Source organism: Triticum aestivum, chromosome 7B (genome assembly GCF_018294505.1).
Source record: "Triticum aestivum cultivar Chinese Spring chromosome 7B, IWGSC CS RefSeq v2.1, whole genome shotgun sequence".
In the NCBI taxonomy this organism is placed as follows: Eukaryota; Viridiplantae; Streptophyta; class Magnoliopsida; order Poales; family Poaceae; genus Triticum; species Triticum aestivum.
The window spans coordinates 9589215-9608457 of record NC_057813.1 but is presented as its reverse complement, the minus strand read 5'-3'; the positions used below and the strand labels follow the sequence as shown (position 1 = coordinate 9608457).

General features: G+C 41.2%; 3 protein-coding genes across 3 annotated transcripts; all 3 read left to right on the top strand.

The window, feature by feature from the left end:
- Positions 1 to 1438: 1438 nt before the first annotated feature.
- LOC123157543 (very-long-chain 3-oxoacyl-CoA reductase 1-like) lies at positions 1439 to 2213 on the top strand. The gene is made up of 2 exons (XM_044575828.1): positions 1439 to 1794; positions 1885 to 2213. The coding sequence occupies exons 1-2, from the start codon at positions 1470 to 1472 to the stop codon at positions 2211 to 2213; spliced, it is 654 nt and encodes a 217-aa protein (XP_044431763.1). The 5' UTR covers positions 1439 to 1469.
- A 38-nt stretch (positions 2214 to 2251) lies between these two features.
- LOC123157542 (very-long-chain 3-oxoacyl-CoA reductase-like protein At1g24470) lies at positions 2252 to 3309 on the top strand. Its single transcript, XM_044575827.1, has 2 exons — positions 2252 to 2350; positions 2437 to 3309. The coding sequence occupies exons 1-2, from the start codon at positions 2252 to 2254 to the stop codon at positions 2755 to 2757; spliced, it is 420 nt and encodes a 139-aa protein (XP_044431762.1). The 3' UTR covers positions 2758 to 3309.
- Positions 3310 to 17618: 14309 nt separating this feature from the next.
- On the top strand, positions 17619 to 18564 carry LOC123161402 (non-specific lipid-transfer protein A). Its single transcript, XM_044579243.1, has 2 exons — positions 17619 to 18022; positions 18143 to 18564. Exons 1-2 carry the CDS (start codon positions 17655 to 17657, stop codon positions 18159 to 18161), a joined length of 387 nt encoding a protein of 128 aa, XP_044435178.1. The 5' UTR covers positions 17619 to 17654; the 3' UTR covers positions 18162 to 18564.
- Positions 18565 to 19243: the final 679 nt, after the last annotated feature.

Genomic DNA, 19243 nt, shown 5'->3' with positions numbered 1-19243 from the left:
ATGACACCTAAAGGCTATGTAAAAAATTGAGAAGATTTTGCAAAAGTTGTGACATACACTGCTAAAACCGAACCACCTTGGAGTAAGAGACATGGTTTCAAGAGGGAATGAGTTGGGTTCAAGGCGATACGACCGATAATTCATTTGCTGGCCTTAGAAAAATACACTCAAGATACATCATTACATGATCCATGTCAAAATTTGGCATCTTTCGTGGTCCTTTTTTTATATTTATAAGACATTAAGTGTATGTCTAGATTGTTAGTCAATATAATAATAATTTTAACATCAAATGCAAGAAAATATTGATAAAATTGGGTTGATAAATCATATTTGTGTTCTTGAGTCCATATTTAGGCCTTATCCAAGAAAACAAAAGGAATTTCAAACATAAGGATCTCAAGACTCGACCCAGAACATGGAGTTTATGTTTTTTTTTCATTTCAAAAAATGCAAACGAACTCCGAAAAGCATGAAACTTGACATGACGCCCTCGCATGACACCGACAGGTTGTGAAAATTGAGAACTATGCCCGGTTCAGATTGATAACTAAAGCCTTTTTTACAACTTAAAGTACCTCTGCAGCTCGCCCAGAAAACAAAAGACCCGTCAATAACCATTTGGAAATGCGGAGATAGAGAACTATGTCACAATCAATAAGTAAGATGATGAGGGTGAGGAATTTTCCATCACAATTCATTATTTCGTATTTGTCATACATTCGGGTTCGTATTTGATCATAGTGGGGTAACATAACCGGTAACATATACTTGGGACTAGCAAACATGCTTATGTGGCACACAATTAAAGAAGAGAGAGAGGGCTAGAGTAACATAGGTAGATACCATATCATGTTAAATGTTATGCTACTTTGTGTCATGCATGGCAATAAATATGATCATCTATGATAGTACTTTATGATACTATGCACCATGAAAGTAGTATCATGCACTAGTATTATATGCATGATAGTAGTATATGATACTCTCCACTATGACTAGCCTAAGCGTCCGCATTGTAGGTGCCCTAAGAAAACTGAAGACCTTAATAAAGATCCAATTGTCCTAGAATTCCAATTAGTATCGGCTGAGAATGCCATCGAGTTAATAGGTCTTGCTTATTGGTGAGGGTTGTCGGTCATATAGAATCAAACCTAATAAATGGCTGAGGTATCGTACCATGCTGTTTTCTTTTTATGACTTGTATATAGCAGTATCATGACTTGTTGGGGGGACGTACTATAAGGCAGGTGCTGTGGGGAAATACACTTTGGTTTCTGGTTGTATGTATAATCTATATGAAGAATTTTTTTAATAATTAAAAAAATCAAAATAGTTCAGAAGTTTTTTTTTAGAATAAACTTGACTTACTTTTGCACTAGTAGTGTATAAATTTCCAATTGAGACGAGGAGTTGAGGCACGAGCTGGTAGCACCAACACACACTCGTGGTCGAGAGTCGAGAGGAGGATGGCATGGTTCGCCTCACTGGCCCTTCTTGGCGCCCTCCACGTAGCCGCCTTGGCGTTCCCCCTCCTCTCGCACCTGGCCCTCTGCCTGCGCGGGCACAAGGACCTCCGACGCCGCTACGGCGCGTGGGCCGTCGTCACCGGGCCAACATCCGGCATGGGGCGGTCCACGGCCCTGGAGCTCGCGCGCAGGGGGATGAACCTCGTCCTCGTCGGCCGCAACCCGGCCAAGCTGCGGGACATCTCCTCGGCGATATCCAAGGCCGCTCCCGCCGTCCAGACCAAGACCGTCGTGTTGGACCTGTCGCTCGTCTCCACCGCTCAGGGTGAGAAATTAACACTACGCACACAAGAATGCATGCATCCATCATTCATCTAAGCTCATCTGATGTACTACTAAAATGGATATCCGGCAGGCGACGAGGCGCTGCGGCGGCTACGGCAGACCGTGGAGGCGCTGGACGTAGGCGTGCTGGTGAACAACGCCGGGGTGCTGGAGCCCCCCGCGGCGTTCCTGCATGACGCCGGCGTGGAGGCGTGGGTGGACATGATACGGGTGAACCTGCTGGCGCTGACCGAGGTGACGGCGGCGGTGATTCCGGGCATGGTGGAGCGCGGGAGGGGAGCTGTGGTGAACTTCGGCTCGATGTCATCGGAGGCCCTCCCCTCCTTGCCACTCTACACCATGTACGCCGCCACTAAACGGTACGGCGTGCCAACTGCCAAGTACAGCAGCACTAGCTAAGCATATGCACGTACGTACTCCATGGCAAAAGAGCACTCATGAAGCAACTTTGTTTCACTCCATGCAGCTACGTTGCTCGGTTCTCCAAGTGCCTTCACGTCGAGTATAGAAGCAAAGGAATCGATGTGCAATGCCAGGTACAGTAAATTCACCTCCCATGCATACTAAATCTATATGCACTGCCACGGTCCCACACTGCCACTAATAACAATGCTATATGTAGGCACCGTTCTTCGTGACCGGCGCGATGGCGTCCGGCTTCTCGGAGGCCAAGCTCTTCGCGCCGTTGACGCCGACGCCCGACGACTACGCGCGCGCAGCGGTGCGCTGGATAGGCCACGGCGCGCTTTGCGTGCCCAACTTGCGGCACCAGATCGCGTGGTTCATAGCCTACGTCGTGCCCGACTGGCTGCTCGAGGAGCTCCTCCTGCGTGAGCACCTGTGGCAGAGGAAGGAGCTACGCAGGATGAGGCCGTTGCCGCGTGCCCCAGCCGGGACTCGAGACCTAGTAAGCTACACATGCACAAGCGGCTGCCTCAGTTGAGTGCTGAATGGCTGAACTCTAACGCCCTTCTCAATAATCTACGTAGTTGGGGGAAGTCATGAGCGTACATTCTTGCAAGTTCAGTTAATTAATTTGTCGTTCTCATGGTTGGCAAAAGATTTATCGGATCAAGATATGCACCTCAGCTTAGTAGATCTCTTAGCAAAATGACTATTCAACTCAACAATAATTTGATCAAGCGCCACATTAAATATTTCAAGATGGAAATGATCATAGTAAGCTACTAACTGGCTGCCACGACCCTTCTGATCTATAACTGGCATTTCATCTTCCATAATTGGCACAACATTGTAATGTACAAGATAAAATCATGATTCAGTCTGATAGTTTGATCGTCACGGATGCTCTGAAGTTGAATGAAGGGTACACACTGGTGGTTGCACCAATTCTAGACGATTGTCGTAGTCTACTACAAGATTTCGGGAAGGTCACTATTGAACATTGTTTTAGAGAGACAAACATGGTTGCCCGTGATTTAGCTAGCTATGGGAGGGGTAATCCACAGACGGTGTGGTCATGTACACCTCCTAGTTTTATTCTCAATGCTTTCACAAATGATGTAAGTTTGATTTGAGATAATAAAGCAGACATGAAGGCTTTCCCGTCAAAAAAAAGAAGAAGACAAAAGCCCTATGCCTCCTCGAAAATATCATCCCAACCACTGTTTTCTTTTTTCCTCGATTGTTTTCGATGTGGTATCATTAAGGCCCACATCACGCACAATGTTCTCATCCTTTCATTGTAAGCATTACGATAGATCATTAGTCCTTTCTAGAATTCTAGTATGCACTAAAAGACGAATACAAATCTTTCAGTATTTTCCAACAAACTCGAATTTGTGGTCTTTTGTGTTGCATTGGTGCCATCATCACTCGGATTTGAGTTGATGAAAAAAGTACTAAAGAAAAAAGATTGAATTGGATATTAAGACACTAAGAAACAACAATACAAAAATAAACATTTAGTATTAGGAACAAAGAGCAATAGGGAAAACCAAGGAAGTTGACCATGGAACTCCAGTGCCTGGCAAGCGGCGATGTGTTGGCATGGTCAAGCTGCCGAAGAGGAACACAACGGTGTGCTTGCCCAGTAACTACGGAGGTGAGCGATCAAGTGGAAGTGGGAAAGGCCAAACGGGCTCTTCCATCCCAACATCATAACGCTCGGCATCGTCGTACCGGGGCTAGCAGAATATGAATAGCATGGACTCTATTTTTTTTTCAATAAATTACTATATAAGTACCTTATACAACATGAGCCAAACCTGGCTACATCCTTGGCTGCCCTTGATGCCCAGGACAAAACATATATGGCAGTCACTGCATCAAGAGGTCGAAGATTCACACCCACGACCCACCATAGGAGAGCCCAAGCAAGGCGGAAGATATATTTTTTTCCTTGTTTTTTCACTAGTGGTCTCTGTTCAAACAATTTCTAAGCTCCTTTGGCTAGGGTTTACTTCTTCGAACAATTTTTAGGGTTCCTTAAAATAGGGTTTCCTTCTTCTTCAGCTTGATTTCTTTTTCTTTCTTTTTCCATTTCCATTTTAGTTTTTTTCCTTCCTTTTCAATTTTTTATTTTATCTTTTTACTTTATTTTTATCTAATATTTTGTTTTATTTACTTTTATATCCTTTTATTTTTTTAATTTTTCCGTAAAAAATACATGAACATTTTTAACGATGTATGATGAACACTTTTATTTTTATTTTTTGCTTTCTTTCTTTTGAATATTTGTAAATACTTTTGAAACTGACAAACAATTTTTTAAAATATAAAGAAAAATTGCAAGATTCGTGACTTATTTTAAAGAATCATGAATATTTGAACTTTCCCACTGTTTTCTAAAATGCACGAAAATTTCTTAAATTACAAGAACATATTTCAATAATTCGTGAACATTTGTAAAAGTAAGTAAAAAATATATATTTGAAAAACAGAATTCATAAACATTTTTAAATTCTCTAACTTTGTCCCTAATTTTGTGGATATTCCTTTAATATTCGTGCACATTTTAAAATTGTGTGTGCATTTTAAAATTCCATAATATTTTTTAATCCTACGGTACTATATTTTTAATATATAGAAAAAATCTAGAAGCATTGTTTTGGAGGAAACCCGGCTGTAAATCCTGAAAAGAAAAATTGCAGTGAAAGAAAATGCTCGGGTGACGCAAAGAGTGTCAAATAGGAGGGCTCTGCTAGTTTCACCCTACATGTGTGAGTACCTACTGTCATTCCATAAAAAAAAGTAATCCTAAGGAGTTAATACAAAATAAGAGTACTATTCTTATTTTTTTGGAGGTTATAAAATAACAGTACCCATACAGTATCTAAAAATAATAAACATTACTCATGCACCAACAAACTGTTTGAAGAACTTAACGACGCATTTGGTACCGTGCCGGTAACGTATTTGCTGTATCGTATCCGGGAAGTGCCGCTTCCGAATATTCTTGCATAAAACGTGGATCGTTTGGTTACTTCATCCGAGTCCCGATTTCTAACCCCGACCAATTTGGGTGGTTTCGATTTCGCTGTTAGAGTTGTGTCGAATATTGCTGTACAAGGTAGGTTACAGTTGGACTCTCAGTTGTACGGTGTGGAGATAGGATATGGAGTCGTGTCCAAGTAGGACACTTATATCCTAGCCCTCTTATATATGAGGGGATAGACACACGATGTAATCTACGTCAACATAATAGCACAGGCACGCAGGGGGAGCTGGCGGCGTGTGCCGGCGCTCGAGCGGCCGGGGTGCGGTATTGTGACGGTGTCACGGGGAGGAGCGCTCGTAGTCAGGCCCCGAGATGTAGCCATGATGATGAACCTCGTTAACAAATCTCGGTGTCATACTTGTGTGATTGCTTAGTCCTCGGTAGATCGACGGAGCGTCTTGGATTTATTCTAACATTCGTGAAGCGCTATATCGGAAAGCCCGCTTATGAAAACCATCGTGGCCGAAACAAACCCTCGGTGCGGTTTCAGAAACCGATGTAATCGGAAGCCGCCCTTTTTTTCCGTGAACCAAACGCATCGATAAATTCTATTTGAATTCGGTTAATCATTTTATATTTCATTTTCGCAAAAAAAATCATTTTATATTTCCCCTGGTGCAAAACACAATGTGTGACACAGAGCTGAGAATTCACTGCTGGTTGGAAACGCATTCTGAAAATAAAACGACGCTGTAAACTCCCATTACCATAGCCGGTTGCATAGTTAATCTTCGCGCTCCATAACCTGCGAACGTGAAAATTAATCCATAGGTACGTACGTTACGCGGAGAAGAACGTTTCCAATCTCCGCTGGAACGTCTCGATCTCCTCCCTACAAATACTTCGCGCGCCTCTCGTCTCGTCGCCACACACACACGAATCCACACTCGCTCGCTCACATCTCTTCATCCATCCAGCAATCCCAGCACAGGTGCAACCCAACCACGCATGGCGCCTGCCTGCCACCTCGCGACGGCGACGCTGGCCGCCGCCGCCGTCGTGGCGCTCCTCCTGCTCGCCGGCGGCCGTGGCGCCGAGGCGGGGGCGGACACGAGCGACTGCCGCGTCGCGCAGATCGCGTTTGGCGAATGCACCGACTACATCACCAGCTTCGCGGACGGCCCGTTCCTGGTCTTCCCCCAGCCCCGGTGCTGCAAGGGGCTCCGCACCATCAGCGACTTGGCAACCACCAGCACCAGGGAACAACGGCGGGAGCTCTGCGAGTGCGTGCGCTCGGTCATGGTCGCCGCCGGCAACTTGAACCCCCGCCACACTGCGATGCTCAGCACCGGCGCCGGGTGCGGCATCAGGGCCAGCTTCCTCCCATCCTCCTCCTACAACTACCGCTGCTCCCGGTACGTGTTCGTTTCTACTACATATAGTCGCTATATATCTACTCCCTCCGTTTCTAAATATTTCTAAATATAAGTTTTTATAGAGATTGCAATGAAAACCACAGATATATATAAACATATTTTAGAATGTATATTCACTCATTTTACTTCATAGTCTGTATTGAAATATACTTATATTTAGAAACAGAGGGTAGTATGTCCCTTTCTTTGCTATAATAAATAACGAGGAGTACTATAATAAGGAGTCAACTCTCGGTAATTGCTATATGAGTCGAAGCTCATATGCTTCTGATGAACAGTAAATTTAGAATAAATGGCAAACAATCAAAAATATCATAAGGTTTTTGGCATTCAATACGCTCAAGTGCGCTAAGTGTGTGCAAAATTTTGTGGTTAAATGACATTTGAGAAGCTCTCAACAAAATAAAAGGGTTAAGTGGCACTCTTTTTGAAAGTTTCTTTCACAACCTAATTTACTTTTGATGAAAGCTCCTTGAATGTCATTTCACTATGAATTTCTGCATGCAGCTGGTGCACTAGAGCATCTTTGATGAAAAAAACAGTTTTTTTTGCAATTTTATTTAAATGTACAGTTCACTCCTAGCTGCAAATGCACCGGGCTCCAAAATCACCGCTTCCGTCAACTCTGTTCTTACTGAAATAATTTCTTTGCAGGATCTGGTGAACTGAATAACAAATCATTCCACGACCCAAACAAAGGGAATCCAATACGAGAAGACACGAAAAGCTTGCGGGACTCGAACTACTTTCATTTCACTTTCTTTTGCGATGAGCTGTGAAGAAGAATGATTTGTCTTTTCAGTTATACTTTAGCAAAATAAATAAATCATCGCAAGCTATGTAAAGTGATGCCAACTTGACTTCACTTTTGGTTTGGTGGAAGAGAGTATATACTATATCACTTAAATGTTATGGACATATAACGATTCAAATATCCCTGCAAAAAAAAGTTCAGATATTACCAAAAAGTGTGCTAAATGAATGCCGTGTACTTTTGATGCTTAGCTTCTTGCTGCTAAGTTTCCTTTATCAATTAGTTATGGACTGTAAACTGTGTTTTCGTCTAGATACACGCACTTAGCGCCGATTTGGCCTGGTTGGTCGCAGGCGGCGTGGGGGGAGTTACAGGAGGACGAATTTTGTTCCAGCCTAGTGCCTACTATAATACCATATCTGATTAGAGATTTAGTGTCTAAAAAAATCTGATTAGAGATTTTGCTTAAAAAAATCTGATTAGAGATGGGCCAGAGAAAATAAAATAAAAGCCCAATAGCTATTCTGAGGCCCGACCCACCTCTGCCTAGGCCGAGAAAAACCTCACGTAGCCAGCCCCTAGCCGCCGGGACACATCGAGCCAGCCCCTCGCTTCCCGTCGCTACCTCCCCATTTCGCCGTCTCGCTGGCTCGCCCCTCGCCGCTCGCCGCTTGCTGTCCCCGCCTGCGCAGCCGCCCGCCGGACGCCCAGGACGCGCTCGGCCGACAGGCAGCAGCAAGCCAGCAACAATCCTTGTCGATTTGAGGTACCATTTCAGCTCGTCCACTGCCCATTCAGTGGTTCCCCAATTTTTGATTTAGGGTTTGCTCTTCCCTTTGCCACCCACCATCCGGTACATAATTTGTGGCCAGTTATGTCATTATGGTTGTCATCTATTTTGGAACGGAGGGAGTAGAAAGTAAATTAGTTAGAATGTTTGTAAGTCTTCTTTTATGCAAAACTGAGACTTAATTGAGAATTTTAGTATGTTTGTAAGACCATATCGATCTATTTCCATATGGTATTGGTAGTTAGTTAGAATTCCCCTAAAAAAAGTTAGTTAGAACGTTCACATGTCATATTTGTTGTCAAAAATAATAATTAGGTGGACCACCCTGTTTTCAAATCTTAGATCCGCCACTGGCGTTAACCGTTAAGGGTAGGTCTGCGGCTGCGGAGCTCCCTTCTCAGTTACCAGCTTGGCCCCTGTCATCCTCTCCCCCAGCCGAATGGGTTGGTCATATGAGCAAGAGGTAACTGCATCGCCCGATAGGATAAGAATCCCCTGTTCCATGCAATTTACTTGATCTGGTTTCCTCTGTTGTGTTGTTGATCTCTCAATTGAGCTGGCTCGAGCTCGCCTATGCCTTGGCCCTATGATTTGCTGGAGCACACAAGATGCATTTATGTTAGAAAGGAAGTTACATGGGGATTTACCAACCTAGGAGGGAAATTTTGGTTATACGGGTTGTCATTAGTTCTGTGAGAACTAATAATATTATAGGATGTAGAGTACTGTTGTGATTAAATAGATAATTCCATCGTTGATGTTAGGCATGACACTTGCAGCAATCTGTATCCTGCACCCAAAACCATAAGCCTGTCATCTTTAAAGTTTTCGAGCTATCTATACATTTGACAGATAAACCATAGGAACAGCATTAAATCTGATGTGATTTTGGTTCAGGTCCATATACAACAGCCATGCATTGGTAAATATATCTCAAATTCTGACCTAAATTATATGCTTGATGAGAGAGGAAATATAGATTCTTGTTATGGTACTGATGGTCAAGAACCTTGCTGACGGTCGACGGTTAATGGTAGCAGCATATCAAGAGTAATCACTAATATTTCCCCACTTTGATTTCTCTTTCCGTAGAAGCTCTGAACAAACCTGCCTGTTGCTTTGGCAAAAAATTGAATTGGGAATTAGGAAAACAATGAAGCCATTATATTCTAAACATAACTGCAGATGTAGCTCTTTTATTCCCACTAAAACTAATCCCAAAGATAATTAAACTTTTTTCAGTCTTAATTCGCTCTAAAGGGCATGTCCTCTTTCACTAACTATCTATTCCTCCCCACCAGCCTTCTCCCTCCTACCCAGCTCTATGCCGCAGCTAGCAGGCCGCGTCAACCCTTGTTGCCTTCCCGTTCTGCCTCACCTATTCTGAGTGCTCTACACAGCGTGACCTGCTCTCGTGAGACAGGAACTTGGGCGTAGTTCAGTGCGTGGTGTTGTTCAGTTCAGATTGAAGAAAGAACTTTTCTCCAAAAAAAAAAAGAGTGAAGAAAGAAGATGTCACATATGATCTGCTCCTGTGTGATACAGAAAATTGGGCTTGCAGAGTTGCAGTTTAGTTACAGTGTGGTTCAGTTGAGAGTAAAAGGAAATAAAGAAGCAAAAGAGAGAGGATATAAAATGTGTTGTAGAGAAAAAAAGTCCTTCCTCTTTTTTACTGTCCACCGCAGCTGCACTTTCATTAGCTGCAGTTTGGGACAATCCAAGTTGTTAACAGTACCCTCCCCTATGTACAGTTTAGTGGCTTGTTACTACTTATGTTAAAAGATTCACAACTACTCCCTCCGTAAACTAATATAAGAGTGTTTAGATCACTACTTTAGTGATCTAAATGCTCTTATATTAGTTTACAGAGGGAGTATTTAGGAGTTCCTACCTTGTAGAGTGCACTCTTCCTGTTGGAGCATCAGTATACTTCAGTTCTACTAGAGCATCCATGTTATTTTGTGCGCAAATTGTTGTGTGATATTTTGTCACATATATTTAATTTTGATAGAAGACAACAGTATAGACTTGCTTTGTTTTTTTAATTCCGGTACCTTCGCCTGATATGTTTCTGTTCTTATTATGGAATATAGATTACTTGCATGCTGGAATTGTTTTGACTCACCCAAGCTAGCTGTATAGTAGAAGCTCAGCATGCACACAAGATGGTGGTTGAGTTTTAATGGGATAATGTGTATCATTGCTCTGTGCATGCTGAAACGGTTATGTATATGTGCTGAATTTATTAAATTATAGTTGCTTGTGATTATTTGCAGACAGATCGAGGCCAGAAGATTCTTCAGGAATAGAGGTGTCGCAAAGGCCCCTACAATCTTTACCTCTTTATCTTTACCTAATAATAAAGCAAATTGGGTTTCTTTCGTCCGTCATGGCATTTTTTCAGAAAAGTCCCTCTATTTCAGAGAATTCAACCCGCAGTCCCGTTTTAAGTTAAAACAAAGCGCTATTTTTGTATTTTACACAAAAGTCCCTATCTTTTCTTGAAATCAACCCGCCGTCCGGATTTAAGTCACACCCGAACCGTTATTTTACATTTTTTGAAAACCCCCCTCATGTTTAGGTAATTCATCCGCGGATCATATTTAAGTCAAACAGATGCTTTTTAAAATCATCCATACCTTTTAAACCGTAACTTCGATTTGAACATGTTATATATGAAATTTGATTAGAAAAATATGTAGAATATGAATATGATATTATTTTTACCTGTTAAGTATTTTTAAATATTATTTTGGAATATATTTGAGTCAAACCAAATAATTTTCTAAATTATATGTATCTTTTAAACCGTAACTTCGATTTTAACATATTATATATGAAATTTTATTAGAAAAATGCGTGGAATCTAAATATGATGTTAATTTTACTTGTTAAATATTTTTAAAATATTGTTATGGAAGCAAACTTATAATTTATAGCGCAAGATCCGTTTTTTCATACCGGCGGCGATCCGGATTGCAAATAAATACCCCACTATAACCATATACGGAAAAGAAAACATCGATAACTACACGTGCATACCTCTGAAAAATGTCGCAAGGGAAAACAACAAATTTCTCATCGCGAGAGTGAGAGAAAGCGAGCGAGAGAGAGAGAGGGGAGAGAGAGAGAGAGAGAGAGGGAGGAGAGAGACGCCTTAGAATTAACCATATTCAACACACGTTTTTTGTTGTTTTGTGTGAACACCGAGGCCATCGCCGGCGAGGGTGAGAAGGAGGATAAGCATGAATTTTGTATGAATTTTTTCTAACCGGGTGCAGATGAGTCTGGGCACCGAAACGCTCTATCTTCATCTTCCATCTTTTTTATCTGTTATCAGAAAATTCTTTTCCGTGCTTGATGAGAAATTTTCCAGCTCAGGGCTATTCCTCCTTGTATTATTATAAAAAATATATCTGAGAATAATGAATGCAATTTTTATTTGAAAAAGCAAGAAACATAAAATTCAGCTGTTTTGCTCACGCCAGTATAAAATTGATATATGTTCCTCGGTTGATATTTCAGAGTACCTTGATACAGAGCTATCTAGCCAGTATGTATGCTTGATCGTTTTTTGTTTGTGGTGAGTAATACACGTCGCACACTCCTGTAAATGGGGCATAAAATATACTCCCTCCGTCCCATAATATAAGAACTAGTGTCAAAAACGTTCTTATATTATGGAATGGAACGGAGGGAGTATTTGTGCTGTCCTGAGAAGACCTTTGTTTGAGTAATCTATACCTAAACATAAACACTACTCATGCACCAACAAAGGATCTGCAGGAACTTAAAATTCTATTTGAATTCAGTTAATCATTTTATATTTTTGCTGGTAGAAAACACAATGTGTATCACAGAGCAAGGCGTATTGTTCTTTTGGCAATTTACTGCTAGTTGGAAACGCATTTCGCACTAAAAAAAAGAACGAGGCAGTAAACTCCCATTACGATACCCTACCCAGGTAACCAGTTATAGTGTTGCTAAAGCTCGGTGGAGTGAGACTTATACTTTATTCGTGAGATTTTACATTAAGATCCATGCAATTTTTTCTTCTTCTCTTTTACTTCCTCTGTTCCCAAATATAAGTCTTTCTAGGAATTCCAACAAATGACTACATACAGAGCAAAATGAGTGAATCTACACTCTAGAATATGTTTACATACATCCGTATGTTATAGTCCATTTGAAATGTCTAAAAAGACTTATATTTAGGTACAAAGGGAGTACATGTTATATCACTTGATTAAGACTTGAAAGTAAGTTTTGTAACTGACGCATAAAAATAAAGCAGCGACATTAACCCTAAAGAAAAATTGACGCATAAAAATTACTGCAGCCAACGTGTGAAAATCAATCCATGGGTACGTTATTACGCAGAGAAGAAACGTTCCCCATCTCCCTGGACCTATAAATACAGTACTCCCGTGTCCCAACTTTGCACGTCTCGTCGCCACACACACACACACGCATGCACACTCGCTCCCTCCTACTCCCTCCGTTTCAAAATAGATGACCCAACTTCGTACTAACTTTGTACTAAAGTTAGTATAAAGTTGAGTCATCTATTTTAGAACAGAGGGAGTATCTCTGTATCCATCCATCAACCTCAACACAGGTGCGTGCAACTCGACCCCGCATGGCGCCTGCCTGCCACCTCGCGACGGCGACTGCCGCCGCCGTCGTGGCGTTCCCCCTGCTCGGGGCGCCGAGGCGGGGGCGGACACGATTGACTGACGCGTCGCGCGTAGGGATGTCAACCGGGTCCCGTTTAATCCCGTTTAAAATCCATTTATGATATGATAGTTCAAAAAGGTTTTTTGTTTGTTTGAGACAAATGAACTATCAAACTAGTAAAAACTAACTAAACGGAATTGCGGACATCATTTATTTGCCACTTACATCCCTCACGCGGTTCGCGTTCTGCGGCTGAGCCGGCTACGTCGCCGGTCTCGAGGGCGCCGAGGTCACTCCCCGCTGCTGCAAGGGGCTCGGCATCATCAAGGACTTGCGACCACCGCGGACCAGCGGCGGGAGCTCTGCGAGTGTGTGCACTTGGTCATGATCGCCGGCGGCCGGGTGATCCCCCGCCGCGGCCAGCTCCTCCGCACCGCGTGCGGCTTTGGCGTCGACTTCCTCCCGACCAACTTCTACTTCAACTGCTCCCGCCTCCCGGTACGTACGCTCGTCTGTATAATATATACCACCCTAGTGTAACAAGGAATCAAACTCTGTTCTTGACTGAAATAAAATTCCGTTGCAGGATCTGTGAGCCCGAAGGAACCATATATATCACGGCCGAACCGATCGAAGAGAAGGCACGAAAAGCTTGCGGGGCTTGGATTATTTTGCCCTTCCCTTTCTTTTGCGACGAGTGTGGGCAGAAGAATATGTTTTGCTGCTCAGTTACTGCAGCAATAAAAATCGACGCAAACTTCATATCTCCTTTTCGTTTTGCCTCGTGATGATTGATGACCCACGTTTGGTTTAGAAGAATCTCCTTTTCGCTTTGGCTTCACATTCATTGTGGGTTTGAAAAAGAAACTTAACGTTTGGTTTCGTGGATTTCTACTTACAACGTTATGCCGTAAAACAAGAATTCAGAAATTACTACAAAGTGTGACTTATGAGTGCTGTGATTCGTCTCAACCAGAAATTCGAGCAGGGAGGTTTGTCAAGATCAAGGCCCTGTTTGTTTACGCTTTTGCTTATATTTTTGCAGCTTTTTCACTTTGGTCAAAAAGCCATAAAATATCCTAAATAGGTGTTTTTTTTTTGAGTTTTCATGGCTTTTGAATAGCTCCTAAATAGGTGCTTTTGGAGCTTTTATGGCTTTTGATGAATTAATATAACAATATTTGGCTCCAAAATCTATAAAAGCTTCAAAAGCACCTATTTAGAAACTTTTATGGCTTTTTTGTCAAAGTGGAAAAATTGTAAAAGCAGAAGCAAAAGCCCAAACAAACAGGCCTATGTCTTTAGCGAGACACTAGAGGCGCGGCTATGTTGTACGAGACCAAGCAGACACTCGCCCACATCGAGCGTTCCAGTTGGACCATGGCATCCAGGTTAATTCGGATTTCTTTGTTTTCATTCTTTTTTCTCAATTTTCTAAAAAAAATTGTAAATTCATATACCCCAAAAATTATATTTACATAAATTATATTTAGCATGGTGAAAAAATTTAAAAAGTAAACACCATTAAAAAATGTCCACACAATGTACAAAAATGTTTGTGTACAACAAAAATGTTTTCGACCATTCAAAAAAATGTACGTTATATTTATAAAATAATGTTCACGAGTTTCAATATTTTGTTTTTGTTTTCTTAAACAATACAATGTTAAAAAAACAAATATACACATAGCGAGAATAAAATGAGTTTATCATTAAAAAATCGTTTTAACATGTTTTTTGAAAAATGTTGAGCACATACTAAGAAAAGTTCAAAAACAAATATTTAAAAATCATGTAATTAAACAATGTTAAACGTCTATAAAAATCTTTATATGTATACCACAAATGTACAATGTGTATAATCAAATAAAAATCAAGAAATAATTTTAAAAAATGTTAATTATGCCTTTGAAAACTAGTATACATGCATAAAGTATTTCTTGATGTATATAATAATGTACAACATATTTGAAACAAATGACAAGTATTATAAAATAAAAAGAAAAAAGAAAAAATCTGAAGAAAACACGTGAAAACCAGAGAAAGAAACAAAAAAACGAAAATAAAGAAAAATAAAAATGGAACAGGAAACCTAAAGAAAACAGTAGGAAAAAAACCTGAGAAATCGATGCAAAAAAATTTGAAAAAAAACTAAAAAAAACTACAGGAAAAAATTGAGAAGCTACAGGATTTGGGCCACACAGTAGCCGTGTTGCTGTAGGGGAGAGGTAATACCTCTCACTACAAGCGACACATAACCCTAGGTGTGGCAGTAGCTTGCTTCGCCTCTAGGGCAGCGTCTTCTCGGCCTTCTCAAGATGATATGCCGGCTTAGTCACTTAAAGGTGCTCATAGGGGTAGCGAGTGCGTGTAAGTGTGTGCATTCATGGGGCTGAGTGTGTTCACGTATGTATGAGCGCTTGCGTCTATACTGTGTTAAAAAAAGTAGTTAGTTTCCTTCTTTAGTAACTTTTATTTTTTTTTGCTCTCTTTTTAAAATTATTTATAGTTTGAAACACTATGAACATATATTTCAAAAAATAATTTACATGAATTATAAAAATGCTCACTCTACATTAAGAAAATGCTCATGAAATGTAAAACCTTGTTCGTGCAATTTAAGAAACTGTTCATTCCATTCACAAAATGGTGTCAAATTTTAAAAAGTGCACATGTTAAAAAACATGATCATTACATTTTATCGAAAGTGTTCATGACAATGTAAAATTTAATGCTTGGTTAATTTGGAAAAAAATATCCATGCAATCAAAATTGTTCATAACATTTATAGAATGTCCACATGTTAAAAATATTTTTCATGACACTTAAAAAATGTTTATCGAATGAAATGGCATAAAAAATTTGTTCCCAATTTTATAAAATTCATAACATAGTTTAAAATGTTTATGGAATGAATTGGCATAAACATTTCGTTCCCAATTTTAGAAAAATCATTACCCTTAAAAAAATTTATGCCATTTAGAAAAATGTTGTAGCACACAAAAAAATGTTTGTATATTTAAAAATATGTTTCATGACATTTAAAGAAATGTTCATTGAATATCTAAATTTGTTCGCTCACTTTTAGAAAAAATCAAAAATGTTTTTACCATTTATAATAGTGTTGTAACACGTAAAAAATGTTTTCAAATTTTTTCTTGACTTTTCTTTCAGGGAATATCAAATTTAATTATCTCAATTTTAGAAAAGATTGTAATATACAAAAATGTTTGCATCATTTAGAAAAATGTTGTAACACGTAATCAAAATGTTTCCATGTATTCGATGTCGTGTGTTTAAAAATGTTCCTTGTTTATTAAAACCAATGCTCAACATGTATTCAGATTAGATAAAAAAACATGTATTAGATTAAATGTTCAACCTGTATACCTAAAATGTCCAACATGTAATTAAAAAGTCGTCATTTATATGACAAAAAAGAAATCATAAAAATAGAAAAACTGAAAACACGCAAAAATAAAAAATACAAATTGAGTAAAAAAAGAAAAAAAAATCTATAGGATGCAGCCTATTTCAAAACACACGAATGTTCGTTTGTAATAGTGGCGTCTGCGACTTGACCAGGTGTAGGAGGTCTTATGTTTGAATGCTAGGCCTTGAGTATTTCTTTCACTCTTTTTTATCTCGCTCACTGACAGGTAGGACCCATCCTTGCCAAAACAAGAGCAGAAATAAAAAATAATCAAATAATAAAATAAACCGGTCAACGGGGCATACACAGTAAACATTGAAAATCAAAATAAATAAATGGGGCAACTAATGGCACATGTTAGTTGTAGCCTCCACATGTAGCGGCTGCCTCCTCTCCACAAAAGCTTAGGGTTCCTCCACCTTCCATTGTCGCCACCCGTCCGCCTCGTCTCGAGTGGCCTTAGGTCCATGGGGCCGTAGTGGGTTTCTTTGAGTTTTGTTAGGGTTGTGTCCTGCACGGGATGGTGAGACGGCGGCGACTCGTCAGAAGATGGAATGCGGTTCTCCCTGCCTAGCGTCCTCGTCCCGATGGTGCGTCTAGCATCGTGGAGGGCGTGTGTGAAGGTATTTCTCCGACGGATCTTGTAGGATTCTTTTCGATCGTTGTCTTTGGTGGATCTACCTGGATCTGATCTTCACTCGTCTACGTTCACGTGTCTTCAGGTTAGATCCTTTCGACCTACGCACCTCTTCATGAGCGGCGGTTGCTATTCCGGTGCGCTGGTCCTATGGGGCCTTAGCACAACGACTTCCCGATTGTCTACGACAACAAGTTTTACCTGGCTCCGACGAGGAAAGGGCGATGATGGCAGCTCGTTTCAATGCTTGTAATCATCGCTAGGTAGCCTATAGATCTGGATGTAACTTTTATTATTTCTGAAATTCTTTGTATTGTCATGATTGAAACTGAATAGATCGAAAGTTTTGCAGAAAGAAAAAATAATGTCACAAGTTTGTTTAAATGGGGTAAATGTGCAAAACTACTAAATGGGTAATTGCCGACACAGACCTGAAATTAGAAGCTAATAAATGAAATTCACTCTTAATATATTGCGCCTTTTCGAAGAGAGAAACTGAGAAAGGATACTGTGAAATCTTGGCGTTCCAAGCGAAGAAGAAAATTGCCGAAATTCCATAATATCCAGTGCCACTCGTCGCGCCGATCCAGCAGAAGATAAACGTTCCCATCTCCGCCCGAGAACATTCCCTATAAATACCGTGCGCACGTCGACACGCACTCGTAGTCGGTCTCGTAGTCGTAGTCGTATCCTACAAGTGCAGCGCAACCACCATGACGCCTACCCGCTACCTCGCAGCGCTGGCCGCCGCCGCCTCGCTACTCTTCATGCTCGGCGGCCTGCGCGGCGTCAAAGCGGGGCCGGCAGACAACGACTGCGCCGTCGCACAGACGGCGTTCGGCGACTGCACCGGGTACATCGCCGGCGTGGAGGACAAGCTCTCGCCGCGCTGCTGCAGGGGGCTCGCCGACATCAGGGACATGGCGCCGACCTTTGACCGGCGGCGCGCCCTCTGCGCGTGCATCCACAAGGAGATGGTCGCCGCCGGTAAGGTGCTCACTCGCCGCGCCGCCACGCTCCCTGCCAGGTGCGGCGTCCGTATCTCCTTCCTCCCGACCACCCACGACTTCGACTGCTATCGGTACGTACCTCGAGAAAACATGCGTGCTCCAAACTTTGTTCATGCCAGATGCTTCAATAATCGTGTCCATAATTTGTTTTCCATAAAGTGAACAGATAAAAATGCTTAGTCCCTTTTCAGGATTCCACGAGCTGATTGAGAAATCGGCTTAATTATGGCGCCTAACAAAGAGCATCGAATAAGATGACTTGCAAGACTTGTGGTGGGCATATTTGTGTTTCTTTTTCTTTTCTTTTTTCCTTTTTTTAATTTCACAAAGAGTAAACAGAAGAATAATCTAGCTTGTAATGATTTTTGGAATAAAGATCATCGCAAGTAGGACTTGTTTACTCGGAAACAATATTTAGAAACTTAAGGCCTGTTCGGTAATCAGCCGCTCCGGGAATCTGCGGAGCGGGAAAACCGCAACTCCTTCGATTTGTGCAGCAGCTCCACCAACTCCGCTCCCGAAGTTGGTGGAGCGGAGGGGTACCGAACAGGGCCTTAGTCCGCGTGTAATCTGTATCTTATCCATATTATTAATATATTAAAGTTCATCGTAATTTTTTTGAAAAATACTCCATCCGTTCACAAATATAAGATGTTCTAACTTTTGTATGGGTCAGATGTATATAAACACGTTTTTGTGTGTTTGTTCAATCAGTTTAGTTTGTATGTAGTAAATACTAGAAGAACACCCGTGCGTTGCAACGGGGCCACATTAACTTTAAGAGTTCAATATTACGACATTGGCGACTTTTTTTACCATCAAATCTTCACACACACACAGAACCACACTCTCCCTCCCTCTTCCTCACTCTCTATCCCCGTCTCCCTCTCGCTCTAACACACACACATATCCATCTTATTGGGTACGGGACCATAATCCATCTATTTCACACATACACGCTAGTACATAACAATATGAATCATGTAAATCGACCAGCCACAACTCCAAGAATACGCGGACGAGGTGGTTTGGGTCGGCGTCGGCGCCGTCCAACGCGGGCCACGGGCCCGCTTCCAAGTGCACGTGCAATGCACGACTTCACAAATATTATAATCAGATATGAGAAATCACATGCATAGAAAAGACATTCTGATAGCAATCCAAATACCATACTCAATTGAATACCTAACCTGGACAATACTCTTATTTCTATGCGCCAGAAAAAAATGGAATAGCAAAGCTAAGTATGCCTACATACGCTCAGATTATATATAAGAATCTTGGGTGAACAA